General features: G+C 34.1%; 1 protein-coding gene across 5 annotated transcripts in view; it reads right to left on the bottom strand.

Moving 5' to 3' along the window:
• The window catches only part of MON2 (MON2 homolog, regulator of endosome-to-Golgi trafficking), a 117,775-nt gene that overhangs the window by 3,083 nt on the left and 92,077 nt on the right, over positions 1-22,615 (bottom strand). For 4 of the 5 annotated variants that reach the window (XM_080810990.1, XM_080810992.1, XM_080810993.1 and 1 more), the window contains 8 exons: positions 21,807-21,950; positions 21,196-21,213; positions 20,778-20,906; positions 18,568-18,758; positions 12,225-12,285; positions 10,944-11,067; positions 7,814-8,021; positions 5,327-5,409 (listed from right to left, as the gene is read on the bottom strand). In XM_080810990.1, the coding sequence (XP_080667116.1) occupies positions 5,327-5,409; positions 7,814-8,021; positions 10,944-11,067; positions 12,225-12,285; positions 18,568-18,758; positions 20,778-20,906; positions 21,196-21,213; positions 21,807-21,950 (958 nt within the window). The remainder of the gene's footprint in view (positions 1-5,326; positions 5,410-7,813; positions 8,022-10,943; positions 11,068-12,224; positions 12,286-18,567; positions 18,759-20,777; positions 20,907-21,195; positions 21,214-21,806; positions 21,951-22,615) is intronic. The other variant, XM_080810991.1, reaches the window with a different exon arrangement.

Here is a 22,615-nt window from a genome sequence, read left to right as displayed (position 1 = left end):
CAAGGGCTCCCTAAGAGTGGGAATAGGGCTGTTCGGTCATGGTGAGGGAGGGAATGTCAGGCCAGAGCTGTTTTTATCTGTTTTACATGTTGAGAATCAATATCAAATTTCTTTTGTAAAAAGAACTGTGATGCTTGACAGGAAAGAAACATTTTAAAAACCACCAGTCTAAGAAGTTTTAAACAGTCTTCTCCAGCTGTTGTCTGTGAAACCTTCCACTAATCATTTGACAAAAGACTGCACAGAGAGGATTCTAGAAAAATGGCAGAGTAGGAAGTATCAGGAGTCTGTCTACCCACCCAGAGAACAACTGCATTGACAGAATCTGCTTGATGCCAACTATTTTGGAACTCTGGAGTCTACTGAAGGCTTGCAACTTTCAGTTGCAAGTTTGCAAGTTGGACAGTTTATTGTGATTAATTTCAGTCAATTTCAGGTCTTAGCACAGTAGCTGCTACACATCCCTCACTCCTAGCCATGTGGTCGGCAGGTGTGCACGTGTTCCTGAAGCAGCTAGCACAAAGCCTGCAGAAGGCCAGTGGGCAAAAATGACCCAGCCTCCAAATAACAGGGGTCTGTGCTCTCTAACTGATGCTTCTGATCACAGAGGTGCAGATAAAGAGGGTTCAACAACAACAAAAAAGCCAAACACCTCAATTCAAAAAATGTGCAACGGGTTTAAATAGGTATTTCTCCAAAGGAGATATACAAATGGCCCAAAATGCACATGAAAAGATGCTCAACATCGTTAATCATGAGGGAAATGCAAAACTACAATGCGACCCGCCTCTTACTCATTAAAATGGCTACTATCAACAAAAACAAAAATAAAAACGGAACAAACAAACAAAAAAGCCCCAAAGTATTCATACAGATGTGGTAAAATTAGAATCTTGTTCACTCGTGGTTGGAATGTAAAATGGTACAGCCATAGTGGAAAATAACATAGTGGTTCCTCAAAAAGTAAAAAATAGAGTGGCGCCTGGTGGCTCAGATGGTTAAGCGTCTGCCTTCGGCTCAGGTCATGATCTCCAGGTCCTGGAATCGAGTCCCATGTCAGGCTCCCAGCTCAGCAGGCAATCTGCTTTCTCTCTCTGCCTGCTTGTGGTCTCTCTGTCTGTCTCTCAAATGACAAAAATCTTTAAAAATAAAAAAAATTCAAAAATTCAAAAAAAATTAAATAAAAAATAGAATTACCATATAATCTAGCAATTCTACTTCTGGGTATATACTCAAAAGAATCGAAAGCAGGGTCTTGAAGAGATTTCTGTACACATGTTCATAGCAGCATTACTCACAATAACTAAAATGTGGAATCAACCCAAGTGTGTACCAATGGATGAATGGATAAGGAAAATACAATACATACACACACACACACACACACACACACAGAGACACTGAAATATTATTCAGTCTTAAAAAGGACATTCTCCAACATTCTGTGATATGAATGAACCATGATCATATTATACTAAGTGAAAAAAGCCAGTCATAAAAAGACAACTTACTATATGGTTCACCTTATACGAGGTATTCAGAGTATTCAAAATCATAGTGATAGAAAATAGAATGGTGGTTGCCAGAAGCTTGGAGAAATGGGGAATAAGGAGTTATTGTTTAAAGAGTGTAGAGTTCCAGGGGTGCCTGGGTGGCTCAGTGGGTTAAGCCTCTGCCTTCAGCTCAGGTCATGATTTCAGGGTCCTGGGATCGAGTCCCTCATCGGGCTCTCTGCTCAACGGGGAGCCTGCTTCCTCCTCTCTCTCTGCCTGCCTCTCTGCCTACTTGTGATCTCTCTCTGTCAAATAAATAAATAAAATCTTAAAAAAAAAAAAAAAAAAGAGTGTAGAGTTCCAGTTGCAAGAGAACAAGAGTTATGGAGATAGATGGTGCTGATGGTAGTACGCTATTATGAATATATTTGAATTTGAATGTATATTGAATATATATGAATAAACCACTAAACTATACACTTAAAAATAACTTATTATAAGTTTTTATGTGTATTTTACTACAGTTAAAAAAAAAAAAAGGTTGCACAGATTGAAACCTAGTATCTAGATTGCCCCAGATGGAAAGTCAACTGACAAAATTAAGTCTTGGTTTATTATAGGAAAATACAAAAATACATTAAGATCACATCTCAAACTCAGGAGAAGTTACTCAAATTTCTTAAATTAAAATATATTTTTAAAAGCCCACTATAGATCTTGGTGGGCACCTTGGACTACCTACCAAAAAGGAATGAAAAAGCTGCAAGCATTGATATGGAAGAATCTCCATATTATATGAAGCAGAAAAAAATAGAGTATTCAGAAGAGTAGATATAGTATGGTCTATTATGTATATTCATTTATGTTCAAAACTGGAGGCATGCTGGAGTATATATTTGGTATTTACATAATAAACTTTTGGAAAGATCCACAAAATAATAAAAATGGTTGCCTATGGCAAGTTAAGAACCAGACAGATCTAAAACAGGGTAAAGATGATCTTAAAACTTTTCTCTGTATGTCTATGATTTGGAATTTTTGAACCATGTGTAATGTTATTGCTTATCAAATTTTAACGTAAAGATCAAATAAAACAAAAACAAAATTCCTCCAAATTAAAAATAAGTCTAACAAATGCCTTCTCTCCCCCTAGAAAGCCCCAAAATAAATGACAAATGTCCTAAACACTGGTTCCAAATCTTGTACCTGTCCTGAATTAATTCTGGAATAGCTACGAGCAATCCAACATATTTCCACTGGAAAGGCCTGAATTTTTCTAAAGTTACCTTCTTTTTTCCTGTTTCTTAATGAAGCTTATCATAGCTAATATAATATCATCATCATTTATGGTTACATTTAATTTAAATTTTCACTTCATATATCCAAAGCCACAATTCAAACTCTCTTAGACAATTTGTAACAGTTTACTTAAATAATCTATCAATCATGCACTGCCTTATTCATGGCCCACTGGCTTTGTTTAAAAAAAAAGGAAAAGAAAAGAAAAAGGTTTTTAAAAGTTACATTTTCCTTCCTTTTTTTTTTTTTTTTTTTTTAGATTTTATTTATTTATTTGACAGAGAGAGAGACAGCGAGAGAGGGAACACAAGCAGGGGGAGTGGGAAGAGGAGAAGCAGGCCTCCCGCCAAGCAGGGAGCTCGATGCAGGCCTCAATCCCAGGACCCCAGGATCATGACCGAGCCGAGGCAAATGCCTAATGACTGAGCCACCCAGGATCCCCTTCTTTTCTTCTTCCTTTGTACAAATTCTGCTTAAATTCTTGACAGCTATCTAAAAATCCTACAAAATCATGCAAGCACTATTCACTGAAATACACTCGTTATATTTAATATATCTCTAACAATAACATGGGAATTGGAGAATTTTTAATTGGAGAATGTTTAAGTCTTAAATATATTTTTAAGAATCCAATTCTATCCTATGATCTAACAAAAATTTTACTGGTCACTAGGAAGTTAATACATGGTTTCCCTCTCTGAAATATCAACCAGAACTTTTTTTTTTTAAGATTTTATTCATTTTTATTCATTTTTAAGATTTTATTCATTTTATTCATTTTTAAGATTTTATTCATTTATTAGAAAGAGAAATCACAAGTAGGCAGAGAGGCAGGCAGAGAAAGAGGGGGAAGCAGGCTCCCTGCTGAGCAGAGAGCCCGATGTGGGGCTCTATCCCAGGATTTTGAGATCATGACCTGAGCTGAAGGCAGAGGCTTGAACCCACTGAGCCACCCAGGTGCCCCAACCAGAACATTTTTTAAGAGAGCTCAAATTTGAATTTGATGGGATGAAATCAGAATATTGCTCCCACAATTTTCTTACAAACTCTACCCCTCCCTTTGGATTGAATAAATATAAATCTACCGCTCCTTAAGATTTAGTATAATACTCACCATTCTAGACCAAAGCACCAATGGGTAAATTTTGAAAACAGAAAAATAAGTATTTACTTATATTATATAGCAACTGCCAGAACAAATATCCTATGACTCATTTATTAGGCATTTATTAGGAACTTCCTTGGGTATTAAAAGTAATGCTACTTAAAGTGCCAGTCTGCTAAGATACTTGGGCCAGAATATAAATCAACACACTTCCCTTTTTAACAAAAGCTTGTTGTATTAAAAATGCCAACTGGGGTGCCTGGGTGGCTCAGTCGTTAAGCGGCTCAGGTTATGATCCCAGGGTCCTGGGATCGAGCCCCGCATCGGGCTCCCTGCTCAGCGGGAAGCCTGCTTCTCCCTCTCCCACTCCCCCTGCTTGTATTCCCTCTCTTACTGTCTCTCTCTGTCAAATAAATAAATAAAATCTTACCAAAAAAAAAAAAAAAAAGTCAACTGAACCACTGTGTTCACTGACACAATTAACTTATATTCTGGTGCCAGCTCTTTATCCTGTCCTAGCGTGCCCCAAAAAGCCTCTCAAGAAGTTTACAAGTTAAGGGAACTGAGCCATGTATGTGTGTAACTGTAACACATACAGAGTGCTTTAAGACAAAGGTACACATGCTACGAATTCAATGAAAAGAGAAATCACTCACCATTAAGGATTAAAAACAAGGCTTAAAAACAGAGTGATATTTGAAATAGATAGATGTAGGGAGAAGACTGAAATAAGCAAAAGGTTGGGAATACTTGGGTAGACTGAGAATTTTAGTTTGGTGGGAAAATAGGATATGTGAGGTCTAGTGGAAATAAACCATAAATCTAATGGGGTTTGACAACAATAATCTTTGCATTTGTTAAGTAATGGTAAATGAAATTTTTTTGTTTTACAAAGATAGGAAAATGAACGATCGAAGCTGCACTTTTCGAAAAATCATTTCTGGCAATAATGTAAAGAATGGAATGAAGAGGAATGAGTAAAGAGGAGGAATGTAAAGAAAAGGAATGAGTTACAGAAAGGAGAAACAAATGAGATAAAGCTATTAAGTGATTCAAAGTTGTATAGTTTATTCAATACAAACGCAGGAATGGAAGCCTACACCTACCCAAAAACTCAAGTGATGGTCTACATTAAAAATATATGAACTATGATTTATCCATGCAACATCCTGAATTCAGACCAACTTAGTTTAAAAAAAAAAAAAAAACACTGTTATTTAACATAAAGAAGCTAAAACATTATAAATTAATTTTACTTAATTAATATCCTAATGGACTTGATTCTTTGCTGTTATAAGGCCTGGAAAAAAGAAAGCCAAATAGCTGTTATATTCCTAAAATTCAGTTAACTTAATAATAATAGAAAAGTGCATCAGAAATAGAACATAAATGCTATGAGTTTATAATAACTGAGTTTCTAAGCACTTACCATTCTCAGGCTGAGTTTTCTTAAGTGAATCAATGAGAGTACTGACTGCTTTTAAAACAAATATGATTTCTGTTACTTGTTGCCTGAAAAAGAGATGGGAAATTATTTCCATCAGGATTTTAAGATATGCCATGTGTGTTTTTTACTAGGTTTATACAAGTAGATGTACTTTGGAAAAATACTAGACACAATACAATGTAAAGTTAATATTAGTTTTAAATTCTTATAAAAGAAAAATTATTTTATTAATATGTATTTCAGTGTGCAAATAAGATTTACAGTTATTTTTATCATAAATTATCCATTTCAAAAGGGGGGCATTTATTCAGGCAAATCTAAATTTATTTGTAAGATATTTCACATAACTATTTAAATTTAAGATATTTTATACATCCTTTTAAAGCTTCTCTACAATTTTTTTTTCCTTTTTAACTAACTAGTGCAAAAAGGGATTTGCCGAAGTTTAAATGGAAATAAAGACTACTACTACCTCCTGGCATATAATTTTACCATGCTGTTAAAAGGACATTTAAAATTACAATAATACAGGGATGTCTCGGTAGCGCAGTTGGTTAAGTGTCCAGCACTTGGTTTCAGCTCCCTGTGATCTCAGGGTCCTGATTTCAGGGTCCTGAGATCATGATCTCAGGATCATGAGGTCAAGCCCTGTGTTGGTCTCTAAGCTCAGTGTGGAGTCCGCTTGACTCTCTCTCTCTCCCTCTCCCTCTGCCCTCTTGCACTCTCTCTCTCTCTCAAATAAATAAGTAAATCTTTTTAAAAAATTACAATAGTACTGGGGTGGGAAAAAAAGTATGATAGTACCTTTAAAGTTTCTAATACAACAAAAGAAACATGCTCAAAATTAATCCTAAGGCACGATTATTTGGAGACATTAGCAATGAAGAATTAACTTGGGAGTAAAGGATCAAGAGTAGCTTGATTCCCTTCTTTCTCCCTAAATAGTCTCCTCAGTCCTGATATGAATCTGTGTTTTCATTCTACAAAAAAGATTTTCCTATTACTACGACAGTATATTTCAAGTTTCCTTTTTAAGCATAGAAGAATGTCATTGTGTTGCAATGTAGTTTAGAAAATAATGTAATGATACTGAGTCAAACACAGGATGATACACTGTAACACTTTTATAAGGCAACTATAAATAAGACTCAATTTAAAAGCAATAAACACTAAAAACATAAAAAGAGGAAAAATTACTTTCTGAAATAAAATAATGTTATACTCTAATAAATAAAAAATATTCCAAGCAAAGCAACTTTATTACTGCTTTTCAAAATATCCTTCAGAGATCAATTCTGACAAATCAATTTTCAATTATGCCCATAACCAAATTACCAACACCTGTCTTTGGAACTTTTTCACATATAATTCTGAATATGAGAAAGTATAATTTATGTTTTAGAATTGGTAAGCATTGATAATTAAAAAAAAATAGCAAACTACTATGTAGCTATTTTTCATTCACCAAATTTTAAAAACATAAATCATAAACTGGCAAGTAATTTTAAAATGCTGAAAACTGAGGAAAAGGGCATTTATATACTCCTAGGAGAATGTAAATTAGTAGAAATTTCAGGTAGGCAATTTGTAATATACATATCAAAAGCTTTTAAAATGTCTTTATCTTCTGACAAGTCAATTCTCACTTCAAAAATTTATTATAAGTAAATAAGAATGTACACAAGGATTTAGGGGTGGTGATTTACCTCTCCAATGCTACCTTATATGAGATGGAACCTATCATGATTTTCGTTAATTCTTTCTTGACTTTGACAACTTTGTCTTCCAATATTATTTTGTTTCATTTGTTTTGCCTTAAACTCTAATTCCCATATTAAAAAATAGACTGGTGACATAACCATAATTTATGATTGCATTTTTTGATGAATTCTGATTTCTACCCAAACTTTGATTAGCCGTGGCTTAGCAGAAAGACCTAGAGTCCATTTTACTGACACAGCATAGCTAAATGGGAAGAAAATTAGTCCAGGAACAAGGGCTTAATTAAGCAAGCCAGATGAAAAGAAGATCTAAGACATGGCTAGCTGACTTACAGAGAAATCTAAAAATAACTAAAACAAACTAGGAAGTTTGTGGAGTATAATTTACCTATTATTTTCTCTCTAGAGAGTGTCACACCCATGTGCTCATACAGATCGATAAGTCCTTATCCAGAAATCCTTAAGAAGACATATTTTAGAATTCAAAATTTTCTTTTAAATCCCAAAAGGAAACTTGGTACATAGACATTTCTTAACCTCCATTAGCAGTATGAAAGAGCACCCCATAATAAAACACACTAATATATCTGCAGCAAAACTTACGAATATTTACACTGTATAAAATAAAATTATAAACAGCTTCAGGTCACGTCAAATCACTTATGAAAACAACTTGGTGCTCAGAGCTTTTTTTATTCGTAGTAAGTAAGATAACATATTTCCTTCATCTATAAAATAAAATCTATACCTTGGAAGAGGGCATTTACCACTTAATCTTTCATCCTCTATATAGCGATGAAGCACATCTTGAGATCTCTTTAAAAGCACTGAGAGTGCCATTCGTGAGATGTAGCCTTCTTGAGGTGTTGTGACTTTATTACTGAAGGAAAACTGGAGCAATGTTTCAAAACACATTTTAGAAAATTCCTCTCTCAAACGAATATCAATCTCTGCTTCTGTAAAATTGACAATTATTGATGGTTAACAAAAGGCTAAATTGATAACCTTAATGATAACAACTCTTAGCCAACTAGAAATAGAAGGAAATTCTTCAATTGATGAAAGCCATCTATGAAAAACTTACAGCTAAAAGCATATATATATAACGATTTTCCTCCTTGCAAGATCAAAAGCAAGGCAAAACTGTCCACTCTCATCACTTCCACATAATATTTTTCTTACCTTTGTCTTTTTATACCCTTGACAGCACTATCAAATACTTCTCAATAGTTTTCCACAAGGGCAAACTTGAGATACTCTTTCTTTCTTCTTCCTCCTTCTCTCCCTTTCCCAGAGCCAGACCTCTGCTCTAGTGTGGACTAGCTGCTCTCCAGACCTGCCATCCAGCTACAGTCTCCAAATAGTCTCTGCCAAATAACTATCTTTATTCTCTCTTGTTTTATACCCAACTTCCTAGATCCATGCCCTCTGTTTCTTTGGTTTACTCCTTTGTTTTCATGGAACACATTCTGGAGTACCTGAGAAAGACTGAATAGGAAGTAAAATTTTTCAGAACTTGCATTTCTAAGAACGTCATTACTTTACTGTGGTACTCAAGCAGTGTGTTACCTGGCAGCATCAGCACCACTAGAGAACTCATTAGAAATGCACATTCTCACATCCCACCCCAGACCCACTGAATCAAAAGCTCAGAGACTACAGCCCAGCAATAGCTTGCTCTTGGAACTGATTTTAATGCATGCTGACATGGGAGAATTACCATTCCATGCTTATACTCTGACAACGGTGGGCCTACGTATAAAACTCCGTGTTAAAAATCCTTTCCGACTATAACTCTGAAACCACTGTGTCCATGTCTTTTAGCATCCAATGCCGCTACTGAGAAGTCCAGTATCATCTTGACAAAATCCTTTTGTGTTGGCCTTTTTTCTTTTCTTTCTGAAATCTTATAGAATCTTCTTCTTTAGCCCAAGTACTCTGAAATTTCATGACAACATAAAATTTGTGGATCTTCCTGTGGATCTTTTTTCTTCCACTGTTCTGGTTACTGAGTGGCCATTTTTAATCTGGAGACTGATTTCTTCGGTTTATGTCTTTGGTAATTTCCTCTTTTAGCTTTGCTATGTATTTTCTCTTTCTGGAAGACCTATTGTCAGATGTTAGACCCCTTGGATTCATTTTCTTTCTTTCTTCTCATATTGCCCACTTTTTTTCTTTCTCTGCTTTCGGGGTTATTTCCTTATATTTTCTTGCAACCCTTCACTGAACTTGTTATTTTAGTGGTCATATTTTTAGTTTCTATGAGCTCTTTCTTTTACTGATTGCTCCTTCTTAATAGCATTTTCTGTTTCATGGATGTAAAATCTTTTATCTCTTCAAACCTCCTAATTATAATTGTGCTTTTGGGGAGTGGAATGTTTCTGTGGCCCCGAATTTACATTTCCTTTAGGTTTCTTTTCTTCCCTCTTCATCTGTTTTGGTCTCTCTTTTGCGTTGGAAGATTTTCTCTGAAAGCTTTGGCTATCAGGTCATACTTAAGAGTGGTGGACCAAAAATGATCCCTGGAACCTAAGTCTTTATAAATTGGTCCATTTTAGCACAGAAGGCATTCTATATATATGTTTTAAAAAGCCCTCCAACTTCAAACTGAGAAGTTTGTGTCCTATGGCAAAGCCATTGGAAGAATGTCCATGTACCTGTTTTATCTTGGTATATTTAATACTTTAAATGGCAAGACAGAAATTGCTTGAAAAAGTATACATCGCAATTCAGTGGTCCTTATTTAGCTTAAAATATTTACATCTGATTATAAATAATTTGTAATATTTTTATAAAAATGTATCTAGAAATTTTTATATACTCTTAATAATAAAAAGTTGACTGTATTAACATATAAGTAGTATTTAATCTTTTTGTCTGAGATTTTTATATTTGTTAAATCTGCACTTATCATATCACTTTTATCACTTATCTGGGCTGGGAAAAGGAACTACTGTAGTTTCTGAACTAAGCAGTATGAGAGACACCTAGTGGCCAAACTGTGCGCATTTACATGCTCTTTAAAGTGTTCAGCACAGTTCAGCAGAAGTTAGTCATGGCTCTGGTAAATTCCAGGGATAATGGATATGCATGGCATAAATTTAGAATTTTTTAATCATCTCAAGAGAAAAATCATGTTATGATACCACACAATTACATTTAGCAACTGAGCACAGGTTTAGAAAAAGAGAAATAATAGCAAAAGGCACTTTAAGTATTATCTCCCAATAAGGTAGCATGATAAAATGAAAAGAAGCATGGAATTCTTTTTAAGGATGAATCTGGCTTCCAGCCTTTAGATTATGGATAATTTTTCCAAACTTTTTAAACCTATTTCCCTCTGCAATATGGTGGAAACTATTCTCATAGAAACGTTGTGAGGAAAGAGGTAACATTCTAGTGTAATACCCTGCACATAGTAAGCATTTACTAAACTTAGTTCCATTAACAATGTTATAGTATCTATTTGTTTTAACTGGTTAACTGTAATTTATAACTCTGAGCAACTGATATCAATATCTTTATTTCAGAGATGACAAAACTGAGACTCATAGAAGTTAGCCAAATGGTAGGTGGTAGAAATATACACTTATTCCTTCCCAATAATCCATGATTTCACAAAACTGTTAACTTGTGTTGGCCAACAGTGACTTAGGTAGATTTCGTAAGTGCTCTGCAATTTAATTCATAACACATAATTCACAGAATATTCACATTTTCTCCATATAAAACTTAATATTCTATCACATTCTTAAAATTTATCCGACAATTCTCAAGTTCACAATTTACCACAATCATAAGACTAAACATTTCTACAGCCTCATCCAAAGTACTTCAATAGTTACTAACATTTTTAATAAATCATTAAAGTAACATACCAGTAAATGAAGATGACTGAGAGTGTATTGAGCCCTTATTAAGCATAGTCATTATCTGACCAACAAATTCCTTAGGAATAAAATTGGCATAAGGTAGTATCTCAGTGCTGATAAGCTGAACTACCTAAAACAAAAGAGGTAAACTCAAATGCATTTTTTTCTTGAAAAAGACCAACACAAATGACAATTTCTAGACTAAAATCTAAATTTTATTTTTAAAAAATTGATTAAAGAATCTTTCTTAATAAAGTGCATAAATATTTTAATGTTAACATACAGGATTTCACCTTAGTAATAATAATAATTTATTTTTTAATAATAATTACAATAATAAATTATAAAACAGTCAATAATATAAACTGTTTACTATGCAGTTATTTTAATAAATGTTGATCTTACATGAAATGTATCCATGTTAGAATAAAATATCCAAAACAGATTTAAGAATAAATCTGGTTAAATCACCTTTTTAGAATCATAAATAATAAGCCAAAAGAGAAAGTAAAGTTATATTCATTTTTGCTCAACAGCTCATTTCTAATATATAATGCGTTGATTTGCCCTTTGAAGAAAAAGGAGTTTACAACAGTTTTAAAACACGGGACAAAAGGCAGTGTACATTTTAAAGTAGTTTACTTATTTGATTTACTTAAAAGATCCTTTATCCCACTTAAAGGAAAATCATCAAAACACCTCCCCCAACAAAGAACCCATAAAAAAACTACTTCCTTAAATTCCATTTACAATTAAAAAAAAAAATCTTAAAAAAAAACACACTCATTATGTGCCTCCAGAGTTCTAGAGGTTTTATCTACAGCTGGTTAAAAACAAAAACCTAGGGGCACCTGGCTGGCTCAGTCAGCAGACTGTGTGACACTTGATCTCAGGGCCGAGTTGAAGCCCCGTGTTGGGCATAGAGCCTACTTTAAAAATTCTAAACAACTTACTGATTAGTTTGAACCACTAACACCTGGTTTGCCAAACTATAGAGCAAACTCTCAAATACATGCTCAATAACTGACAGATTTTACTGAATCAATTGCTTTTTTAAATTATTAAATGAATACAACTTCGTATTTAGAGACAAAGCTAACAAGTATAAGGAAATCATGTCAGTGCTTTCAAAACTAACCTTTAATCTATGTGAGAGTTTTACTGCTTTTAGGTTCAATCTTAAACCTATTACTTTACTTTTTCTCTTAGCAATTTTATAGTTCCAACATTTCTACTATTTGCTTTGCACAAATGGTTACGGGAAAATGTTTTAAATAGCTTCCTCACCTCAACATCAATACTTTCATTTCTCTGAAATTCTTGAATAGAGAGATTATCTGGAGGTACACTAAAAAAATAAACAAAACACTTGATTTTTAAAAGGTAAAATGTTCTCTGGAAATAAACAGCATTCAAATGACAAAAAGTATTTTCTCACCCAGGTTAGACATTACCATTTATTTAAAAGAACAGTATTTTTAATTAAAGTTATTAGGATAAGTGACTAAAACTAATTACAAACACGAACTTCTGGCTACAAAAATGCTTGGTCTAATCCTGAACTAAATAAAACCTGTAAAACTAAATTCCTTTCAGTACTAATGAATGAAAGAATAATAAAGAGTGAGGATATTACTATTACCTGTAATAACAACAAAAATGACCACTGTGACGATACCTGAATTCACTTATATTGCCAGTGGAGTGTCTTGGTTATCTGCTTAACTATTCACGCAGAGACTGACCATTAATCACTAATTTGTAATAAATACAATATATTAAAGATCTTTACAATAAAAAAAGAGAACATCTGGGGGGAAAAAAAAAAGGCAGAAAATTGTTCCAGCAAGATCACTGGAAATCAACATTCTGTGAGTACCAAGGTGAATTTTAAACCACGTGACTCTTAATAAGAATGAATAGTAAAATGGTATTAAACTTGTGAAGCAGTGAAAAATAAACTACTTGAAAACAGCTGAGAATCAGATGTTAATGCTATTACAATAATAGTAACAGTTAAGTTACAGAGCCAGCCAATGTACAAAGAGCTTTATTTGTATTACTTCCTATGATTGAACAGTAACCACATGGAGTATTATCCTCATGTAATTGACAGAAGAGGAAATTGAGGCTTTGAATGCTACTAATATGACCAAGAATGTATTAGAAGCAAATGACAAGGTCAGAATTTGACCCTAAACTTCTCTGATGTTTGAGCTTAAATTCTTCTCTTTCATGTTGTAAATGCAAAAATAGTGTTATCATATTTAGGATTAGAGGCATAGTGTACACTTTTATATCTAGGGCTATTTTTGCTTTATTAGGTATTATTTGGTTTTTCTGTTTACAAGTATTTTCTATTTACAAGTGTTTCCTATTTATGAGTATTAGAATATACACACAAGTATTAGAATTTACACACACACAAATGTACTCTACTATGGTTACCAGATCTTTGTTTGATTTAGATATTTTTCATCCAACAAATTACTGAGTACCAAATATTCTGTATTAGGCACTATACGAGATCCAGCTCTGAACAAGATGGACGCAGTCCCTGTTGCATGAAACATGCATTCTGGTGTGCAAGTCCTAGACTAACTATAATCCGGTAGTAGGAAACTACAGAAAAAGTTTTAAAGACATGTACCCAAATTTGTACCAATGGCGGGAATTTTATAACCACTACTACTAAAGTAGCTTCACAGAATCTTTCTGTATCTCTAGAGATAAAACTGTTTAATTCTAATTTATAATCAAGTAATGTAAGTGTTCACTGATACAAAAAAATTCTGAAGATGGTGGAGGTAACTAAGAATGGGCTGATTAGCAATTTAAAAAAAGTTTATTAGGAACAGACACTAATAATATTAATGTTATTGGAATCATATAGCAGAAACTCTTAAATGGATATATTTTTTAAAGATTTTATTTATTTATTTGACAGAGAGAGAGAGAGAGAGAGATCACAAGTAGGCAGAGCAGCAGGCAGAGAGAAAGAGGGGGAAGCAGGCTCCCCGCTGAGCAGAGAGCCCAAAGCAGGGCTCGATCCCAGGACCCTGAGATCACAACCTGAGCCGAAGGCAGAGGTTTAACCCACTGAGCCACCCAGGCACTCCACTTAAATGGATTTTTAAAATACTTTATAAATACTTTATAATACTTTAAAAGAAGGTAGCACACAAAGTCAGAAACTGAAAAGTTCATTACTCCTAATCCCAGTGATCAATAAAATTGGGAAATTATTTGATCGTGCACAGATATGTATTCTGATCTCAAAACCCAAACTAACTGTTATACTTTAACTTAGAGTTAGTATCCTTACTAAACACTTAGAGCATATAAAAAAACACTGGTTAAATTTTTTAAAAACACTAATGATTAACACAGCTTACCTATAAAGTGTAAGTAGAAACTGTCAATAATCCAGGCAGAAATGGGCCATATAAGATCTTTAAATTCTCTCAGACTGAGGTTAGTAAGTTAGCGATTTTTTAAAAATTATTTTTATGAAACTTTATTTGAAATAAGAGCCTTCAAACTGATAAAGTATTATTTGTAATTTCTGTCAGTTCTCTCTGCATGGTACATTAAAAATATATATATTGAGATACAATTTCATATACCATAAATTTCACCTTTTAAAATGTATAATTCAGTCCTTTTTAATATATTCACAAAGTTGTACCACTTTCAATTCTAGAGTATTTTCATCACTCCTGAAGACATTCTGTACTTTTAGCAGTCACTCCTCATTGTCTTCTCCTCCCACCTGGGGCCTTTAATCTACTTTGTCTCCATCCATTTGCCTACTCTGGATATACTATATAAATGAGATCATACACTATATGGCTTTTCGTCTCTGGTTTCTTTCACTTAGCATAATATCTTCAAGATTCATCTATATTGTAGCATGCATGCATCAGTATTTTATCTCTTTTTATGGCTGAGTATTCCATTCCATGAACAGACCACATTTAATTTATCCACTCAACAGCTGATAAACACATTTGCATTTTTTTTCATTTTTTAGCTATTATAAAAAATACTGCTATGAACATTAGTGAACAAGTTTTTGTGTGAATATGTTTCACCTGATATCTTTTGGGAACTACTTGGTGATTTTAAACTTAAGGTCCACTGACCGCTAATTGTATGAATTCTCACTAGCCCAAATGTATTCTACAAGATAAATACGTTTCAGTACTTTAAGGAGGACTGAATGAATTCCTAATAAACCTCAAGTGTCTACCTGATCACAATGTTTATGTTTTTCATCTTTAATCATGTATCTTCTTTTTCTCGTTTAAAGTATTTACTTATCATAATCCTCAATTATATCCAAAGTCTTTGTTTTCTTCTAGCTAACTTTTTTTTTTAAGATTTTATTTATTTATTTGACAGATAGAGATCACAAGTAGGCAGAAAGGCAGGCAGAGAGAGAGAGAGAGAGAGAGAGGAGGAAGCAGGCTCCCCGCTAAGCAGAGAGCCCGATACAGGGCTTGATCCCAGCACCCTGGAATCATGACCCAAGCTGAAGGCAGAGGCTTTAACCCACTGAGCAACTCAGGGGCCCCTTGGTTTTATTTGTATTTCTTTGTTACACTGCCTTGCAAAACAGTTTACAGACCAAAAAGAAGCTAAGAAATATCAAAGAAAGGCATGGTTATTCACAGTCTTAGAGTATATATTAAAGAAGTTAAAGGATTTATAAATGTTCCAAGATAAAATATACTCAAATATTAGTATTATCTAAAAACCTATGTCTTGTGGGCGCCTGGGTGGCTCAGTGGGTTAAGCCGCTGCCTTCGGCTCAGGTCATGATCTCAGGGTCCTGGGATTGAGTCCAGCATCAGGCTCTCTGCTCAGCAGGGAGCCTGCTTCCCTCTCTCTCTCTCTGCCTGCCTCTCTGCCTACTTGTGATCTCTCTCTGTCAAATAAATAAATAAAATCTTTAAAAAAAAAATACACTGTAAAAACCTATGTCTTGTTACTCCAAGCAATGTTCTGAAACACCACTGTTCAAATACTAGTGATGGACTTCAGTTATAGAACAAGTATATATGTGACATAAAACAAAATTTTGTGATTTCCAAAGTAATCAATTATTTGGAAAACAAAAAACAAAGCCCTCTCATGAAATAAAAATACACATCGTTTTTAAGTTCTCTTCGTGAGCACTGCATTTTTAACTTCAACCAACTAATGAAAGTTTTCAACTTGAGCCTTAAAATATTTTTGGACTATGAAATAAAAACTAAACTGGCTTTATCCATTTTAGCTGTTTTCACACTGATGAAAAATTTAAGTGAAAATGTATAAACTAGCGGGACTTCTACAACTAATCAATTCATTTCACTTTATAATTAAGAAAAATGATGCCTACTGAAGGGAAACAACCAGTTCAAGGTCAGCAGAAAGAAGGTGGCAGAGTCCAAAGCAGGTCATGGGTTTCCTGACTCTCAGTATAGGGTAGCAGAAGGCTTAAATCTATAACTAAAATAATCACAACTTAGAATGCTGATTCTGTGTTAATGACAGCAGAATGTAGTGCCTTTATTATTTTCTAGCCATTATAAGCAATTCCAAATTTAGAAGTAAATTTCTACTCCCAGTTATTTAGAGTTTGGGTCTTTAAAACTCTGGTTTGAAATATGGCTGCTTCATGGGAAGGGATATGTATAATATCACTTTCTCTGAAGGAAAAGAAACAACAATAATGAGGATAATAAAAGTGGTAGCAAGCATTTTTAAAGCACTCATGTGCCAGCTACTACTCTAAGCAGTCACTTTTCTTAGCGGCTTAATACTTGGGTGTCTGGGTGGCCCAGTCAGTTAAGCATCCAATTCTTGATTTCGGCTCAAATCATGATCTCGGGGTTGTGAGACAGAGCCCCTCGTTGGGCTTTATGCTGGGCGTGGAGCCTGCCTAAGATTCTCTCTCACCCTTTCCCTCTGCCCTTCCTGCACCTCCTTTAAAATAATAAAAATAAAATAAATGACATAATACTCTAAGCAGTCACTTAATTTAAGTGACTTAACCCTCATAGTAACCCTATGAGTTAGGTAGCATTATCATTCCTACTTAACAGATGAAAATATCTCAGTTACAAAGTAACTGTTGGGATTTGAATCCAGGAGGCCCAACTCCTGAGTCAGTGCACTACGCTGGCTGCTTCTTAAGCAATATGATTTTTTAACATACCCAGTATACTCAAACCTTCATTGTAAGTAGGGCCATTGTTGGGCAAAAGACTCCAATGAAGTTACAGTACAGCTGCATTAACACAAAACGACATGAGATGTACAGTATCTATTATTAGGACTTTGATTTCACTTTCTACTTTCCTGCACCAAAACAAAAATCATTTCATAAAACTGAATTTAGTAAGAATATGCAACAAGAAACTTGAGAATAATTAAGATGGTGGAAAGACTCAGCCATAGTAAAAGATTTTTTTTTTTTTCAGATTTTTATTTACATATTTGAGAGAGCACAAGAGAGAGAGAGAAAGAGCACACAAGCAAGGTAAAGGGCAGAGGGAGAAGCAGACTCCCTGCTAAGCAGGGAGCCAGATGAGGGGCTCTGATCCTGAGACTCCAGGATCACTCCAGGATCACGAACTGAACAAAGACAGATGCTTAACTGACTGAGCCATCCAGGTACCCCAGGAAAAGAAATTCTTAAAGAACACTTTACTCATTGCTAAAAACCTGCTCTAAAAGCTTGTATTGATAAAGCAACATGCATATACAGACAGAGAACTGGGAAAGAAAAAGTATAAATTTCCAAACCTACTTGATTTATACAAATTAACATAGTGATTTTACGCAATGGAGTCCACAGAGGAACTCCAATTTTCAGGGTTGAAGATAAAAACATAATTTGTTGAATATGTTTTGTGAGTCCCTATAATTTTTCTACAAATACAAAAAGTACACTTGCATTGGTATCCATAACATATCTAGAGACGAGAAATATAAAAGAAAGTAAAACAAACTCTAACCATTTGTGGAAATAGAAATGAGAATGTCATTACTTTCAATTTTGAAATACCAGATATGCTTTCACACAGCAAAATTTAAGTTAACCCACAGACGATTCCTCCTTCAAAAAATTCAGTGTGTGTTCCAATTATCCTACTCTCAGTGAGGGGTCAAAAGAGGATCCATAAGTGCTCAGGTGGATATCACATAGTGAAAATTTTCTCTTCTTTGCCAAACCTAACATCTTAAAGAGCTGATCATTATCACCACTAATCCTATTTATTATGGTAAAAATACTGATTTTCTCAAATTGTTTTCCTCTTGCAATGTCAAATGGGTAGCAGATTTTAAAAAACAGATCTTCTTAGCTTCACTGAGTCAAAACCTTAATTATGATGCATCCATATAGTCTTATAGATTCCTGTCTTAAAACCCAAAATAGCGTGAAAAGCAAAAATCTCCACTTGTTCACGGATACTGTACTAGTGGATAAATGTTTAATCAGTTGTGCTCTGTATATAATGCAACAATCTTAATAATTACTTTGTTAATGAATAATGAGAAATACTGTTTTTAGATAAACTGCAGTTATTATACACTTTTTGAGAGACTGTCTTAAAACTATAAAATTGAATAAGCTGACCTTTTGGTAAAGAGAAAGTCTTCAAAAGTATTGGCTAGTTCTGGCCACATACTGTCAAATTTCCCGGAAGAAGCATGCTGCCGGGCAACAGGTAGCCCAATAGAAAGAACTTTGAGGAGAGAAGATACTGCTAATTTCCATGTGCTTTCAGAAGGGCAGGAATATTTCAAACTGAGAGGAACCCTAAGTGTCTGTGAAAATAAAGACAGTTTAAGATACGTATTAATTAAAATATATACACACTTTAATTACTTAAAAAACTGAAGCAGAAAAAAATAATAGCATAGGTATTTTCACTTAAAAAGGATGTTATTTTCTAGAAAGATCAATTTTCAGACATAGTCCTCAAATCTACTGCCTAAAAAGAGATTCTGACTCCATTTTATAAACAATGACCTTGAATAAGGAACAACATTTTGAACTTCAGTTTCTCATCATAAAATACAGTGATGTTATTTCAAAAGTTAAGATAGGAGTAGCAAACTTAAATTTTGCAGGTTCTCTCAACCTGATGTTATTTAATTAGAACATTCTGCCATAGTTTTCCTAGAAGAAAATAATTTGGTTGATGGCGTTCTCATATCTAAGAGAGATCAATACCTTGCTGTTTTCATTATTGCTTAGGTAAACATAACCTAAAGCATCAATACTTTGAAGCCTCATGCTTTATCTCTGAAGTTCTTTAAATTTTATGTACTTTTTTCCATTTCCAAGTTATTTCAGTAAAATTCCTAATTAAAAAGACAATTTACTAAATCCTTAACCCTTGTGGATACAGGTGTAAAGCATCTGAGTTATGTATAGTGACTACGATGTTCAGACTTATTTTTAACTGGTCAACTTTTGAGGCAGATTGCTATAAACCATTAAAGAACAAATTTGGTGATTTAGAATGAACTCCAAGAGTCATAGTTCTATCCACCAACTAGAAGACCGGACGGACCAAACTACCACAGTGAGTTGTCTCAGAGCATTATCAATAGTTTCAGCATACAATCAGATCGTTTGCATTAGAGCGAAAATCCTGCTTTTATATAACAATTCTAGTTAGAGATAAGGAGTAGAAGAAATACATTTTCATATTTCACGGTTACGGAGGGAATATAAAACTTAATTTCATCACCCTCCACACAATTATTACCAACTACTCACACAGTGAACCATTACATGTTAGCATGAACTGGGCCTCCACTAAGAGACAATCGGCTTAGCCAAATCTATTTATCCTTTTCCTCTCCCCATGTGCTTTGGGGAAACCTGACTCCACTTCCAGTTGGGAATTTCAGCAATATCATACAAGAGGGAAGATAATTAGAAAAAGACATAGGATTTAAAGATTTGATCTTCTAAATTTTAAGTCATTTCTGAAGCACAATATGAAAGTAAGCCAGCATGCAGTGGGTTGAGAGTGAGCGGTGACTAGGTGAAGGACACAAGCTGTTTACAGTAAAGGAATATGGAAAAGAAGAAAAGCTGAAAGAGGATGGCCATTTGAGTAGGAAGTAAAGTGAGAGAAAGTTCTTAAAGGGCTTAATCTTCTTTCCAAGATATGGTTTACAAGGCTAAAAGGAAAATGAAATAAAGGAGGAAAAAGAAAGAAAGGAAAAGAGAAAAGGAGAAAAACAAAGAGAAGGATGAGCTTTGGAACGGAGAAAGGCCTTCTTCTTTGAGGGAAGATGGCTCATATTGGCCTGTAGTTAGTTGTTCAGTAAACAGAAGGCAAGGTTCAGATTTGCCCTTCAAAACACAGGAAAAAAACAAGAAATAAACTTTGGAGGAATCAGACACAATCAACCAGAGATGAGTTTTAAAAATGGTTGTCCATACACTAGTGAACTGGCTTAAAAACAAAATACAGATGATCAGTTAAATCGATGCACTGTGAATTTCTCTCTGAATGCTCATCAACCTTGAAGTATGAGAAGTATTGTCCTAAGAAACAGGATCTTTCATTGACTTGTGGCATAATTTAAGAATTGTAAAAAACCTAATGCATACTTATTTTAAAATATTTTTGTTAAAAAAATTTTTTTTTCATACTGGGAATGGCTTCCTAAATACTATCCATGAATGTTGGAGAAAAGTCCCTATAAATAATAATATAAATATTTTTCCATTTATCTCAATATATGATAATATGCTATTACCTAAAGAGTAATTTCAGTAATAGTATCATCATCAAAAAATAGAAATTAAAAAGAAAAAGGTACCTTAATAATATTCTGGAGTACTTTCTCATTCACAACTGCTTTGTGACAGGCTGTTTTCTGGTATAAATCCACAACTACTTCTAAAGACCTTTCAGCAAACGGTACATAATTCAAGGCTACCCATTCCGCCTAAAAAGTAATATTTTCACATGGAGTTAAAAATAAATGAGATTAAATTAAATCATATTGCTTTCAAAGAGAAACCTTCTTTGTCTTAAACTTTAGTCCTTGGTTTTAGGCCGCATTATATCACATGCAAAGTTTTCAAATAGATACGTACTTCACGAAAGAACAATTTTCAGCCAGGCAAAAATTAAAACTATCAGAAAAAGGACAGAGAGCATTCTATCAAGAAATGGGAAAGATGTACTTTACTTTTTGCCAATAGGTTAGGACAATTTCAGGAAATTTAACTCACCGGTGCAAATAGTTGGATCTATTGTGATTCCATTGTGTTGCAAGACAAATAGAACGAGAAAAGTTAATACACATTAAAACTACTTTTCGGACCATGTAAAATTTTAATTTATGTTGAGTGAACAAAATCAGCCTGTGCATGCACTCAGAAATTTACTTTTCCCCTAGGCCAAAATTTGCAAGCTATGGCTATAAAAATCTTTTCAGTAAAATCCAACTAAATTTCACACCAGCAGTAGACAATTTATTTAGTACACATGGATTTCTTCATTTTGCATCGCAGCTATTTATTTTAGACAAGATTAGGCTTAGGCATTTAGAAGCCATTTTGTAATGGGATGGGGCAGTCAAGAAAGGAACTTTGAAGAAAAATGTAACATGAAAAGCCAAACTATCTAGTGAACTATTTGGGAAAGGAAAGTCATAAACAAGAAAAAAAAGAACACAGAAAAGGTTTTCCAAATAGTGTTTCTTTTCAGCTTAAACTATTAACAGACACATGAAAGTTTATTTGTGAATGAAAAATTTCTGAGATACTCAAAGTCCTTCTTAAGTAGAACTGTTTATAAGCCATGAAATCTTACAGAGAAAATACAATTCAAAGCAAATTACCTGATTATATTTTGCATTTGCAATGTGCTTTGTTTCCAGCTGTCCATACTGTGGAGGTTTACAGGAAAATTCCACAAATGCCAGTAACTGGTCAAATATAGCTGGATACATTATTTGCATGTTTTCTGGCCCCACACAGATGGCCTATAAAAGCAAAAATATGAATAGTAGAATGCATAACCTGAACTCCAGTTAAGTTCTTCACTGTATACACATTTAACCAAATAATCTTAAAAAATGTCCTATTTTATGTAAGTATTCTATAATCTTTTATAAGCCCTGAAGGACATAGCTATTACAAGTTATTTTAAACTATTATTGAATACAGTAAAAGCTAAATGTGTTAATCAGCTAAAAAATGCTTTTTAATAGAAAGTGTGATTTATTACTTAACAGACTGGAAAAAGGGCAAGTACTTGGGAGAGGAATCCCAGGCAGTCCTGAGTTTCCACGATCGGATCACTTATTCAGTAATACGGCCACTAGACCATCAAGAATATTTCACTGACCAAGATGATATTGACTGATACTGACTTCTATTTAAGTGATAGTATCAGTTCATTGAAATGACAGCTGATTTCTGCACTATGCTTAGTCTTCTGACTTTAACAAATAATCATGTGTATTATAGTTGGGAAAATAAATCATGTATAAGAATCTGTTTCTAAAAGAAATGTAGGGGCGCCTGGGTGGCTCAGTGGGTTAAAGCCTCTGCCTTTGGCTCAGGTCATGATCCCAGGGTCCTGGGATCGAGCGCCGCATCTGGCTCTCTGCTCAGCAGGGAGCCTGCTTCCTCTCTCTGCTTGCCT

Source organism: Martes martes (genome assembly GCF_963455335.1).
Source record: "Martes martes genome assembly, chromosome: 8".
Taxonomy (NCBI): domain Eukaryota; kingdom Metazoa; phylum Chordata; class Mammalia; order Carnivora; family Mustelidae; genus Martes; species Martes martes.
Note: the sequence above shows the minus strand (reverse complement) of the source record. Positions and strands in the feature narration are given on the sequence as shown.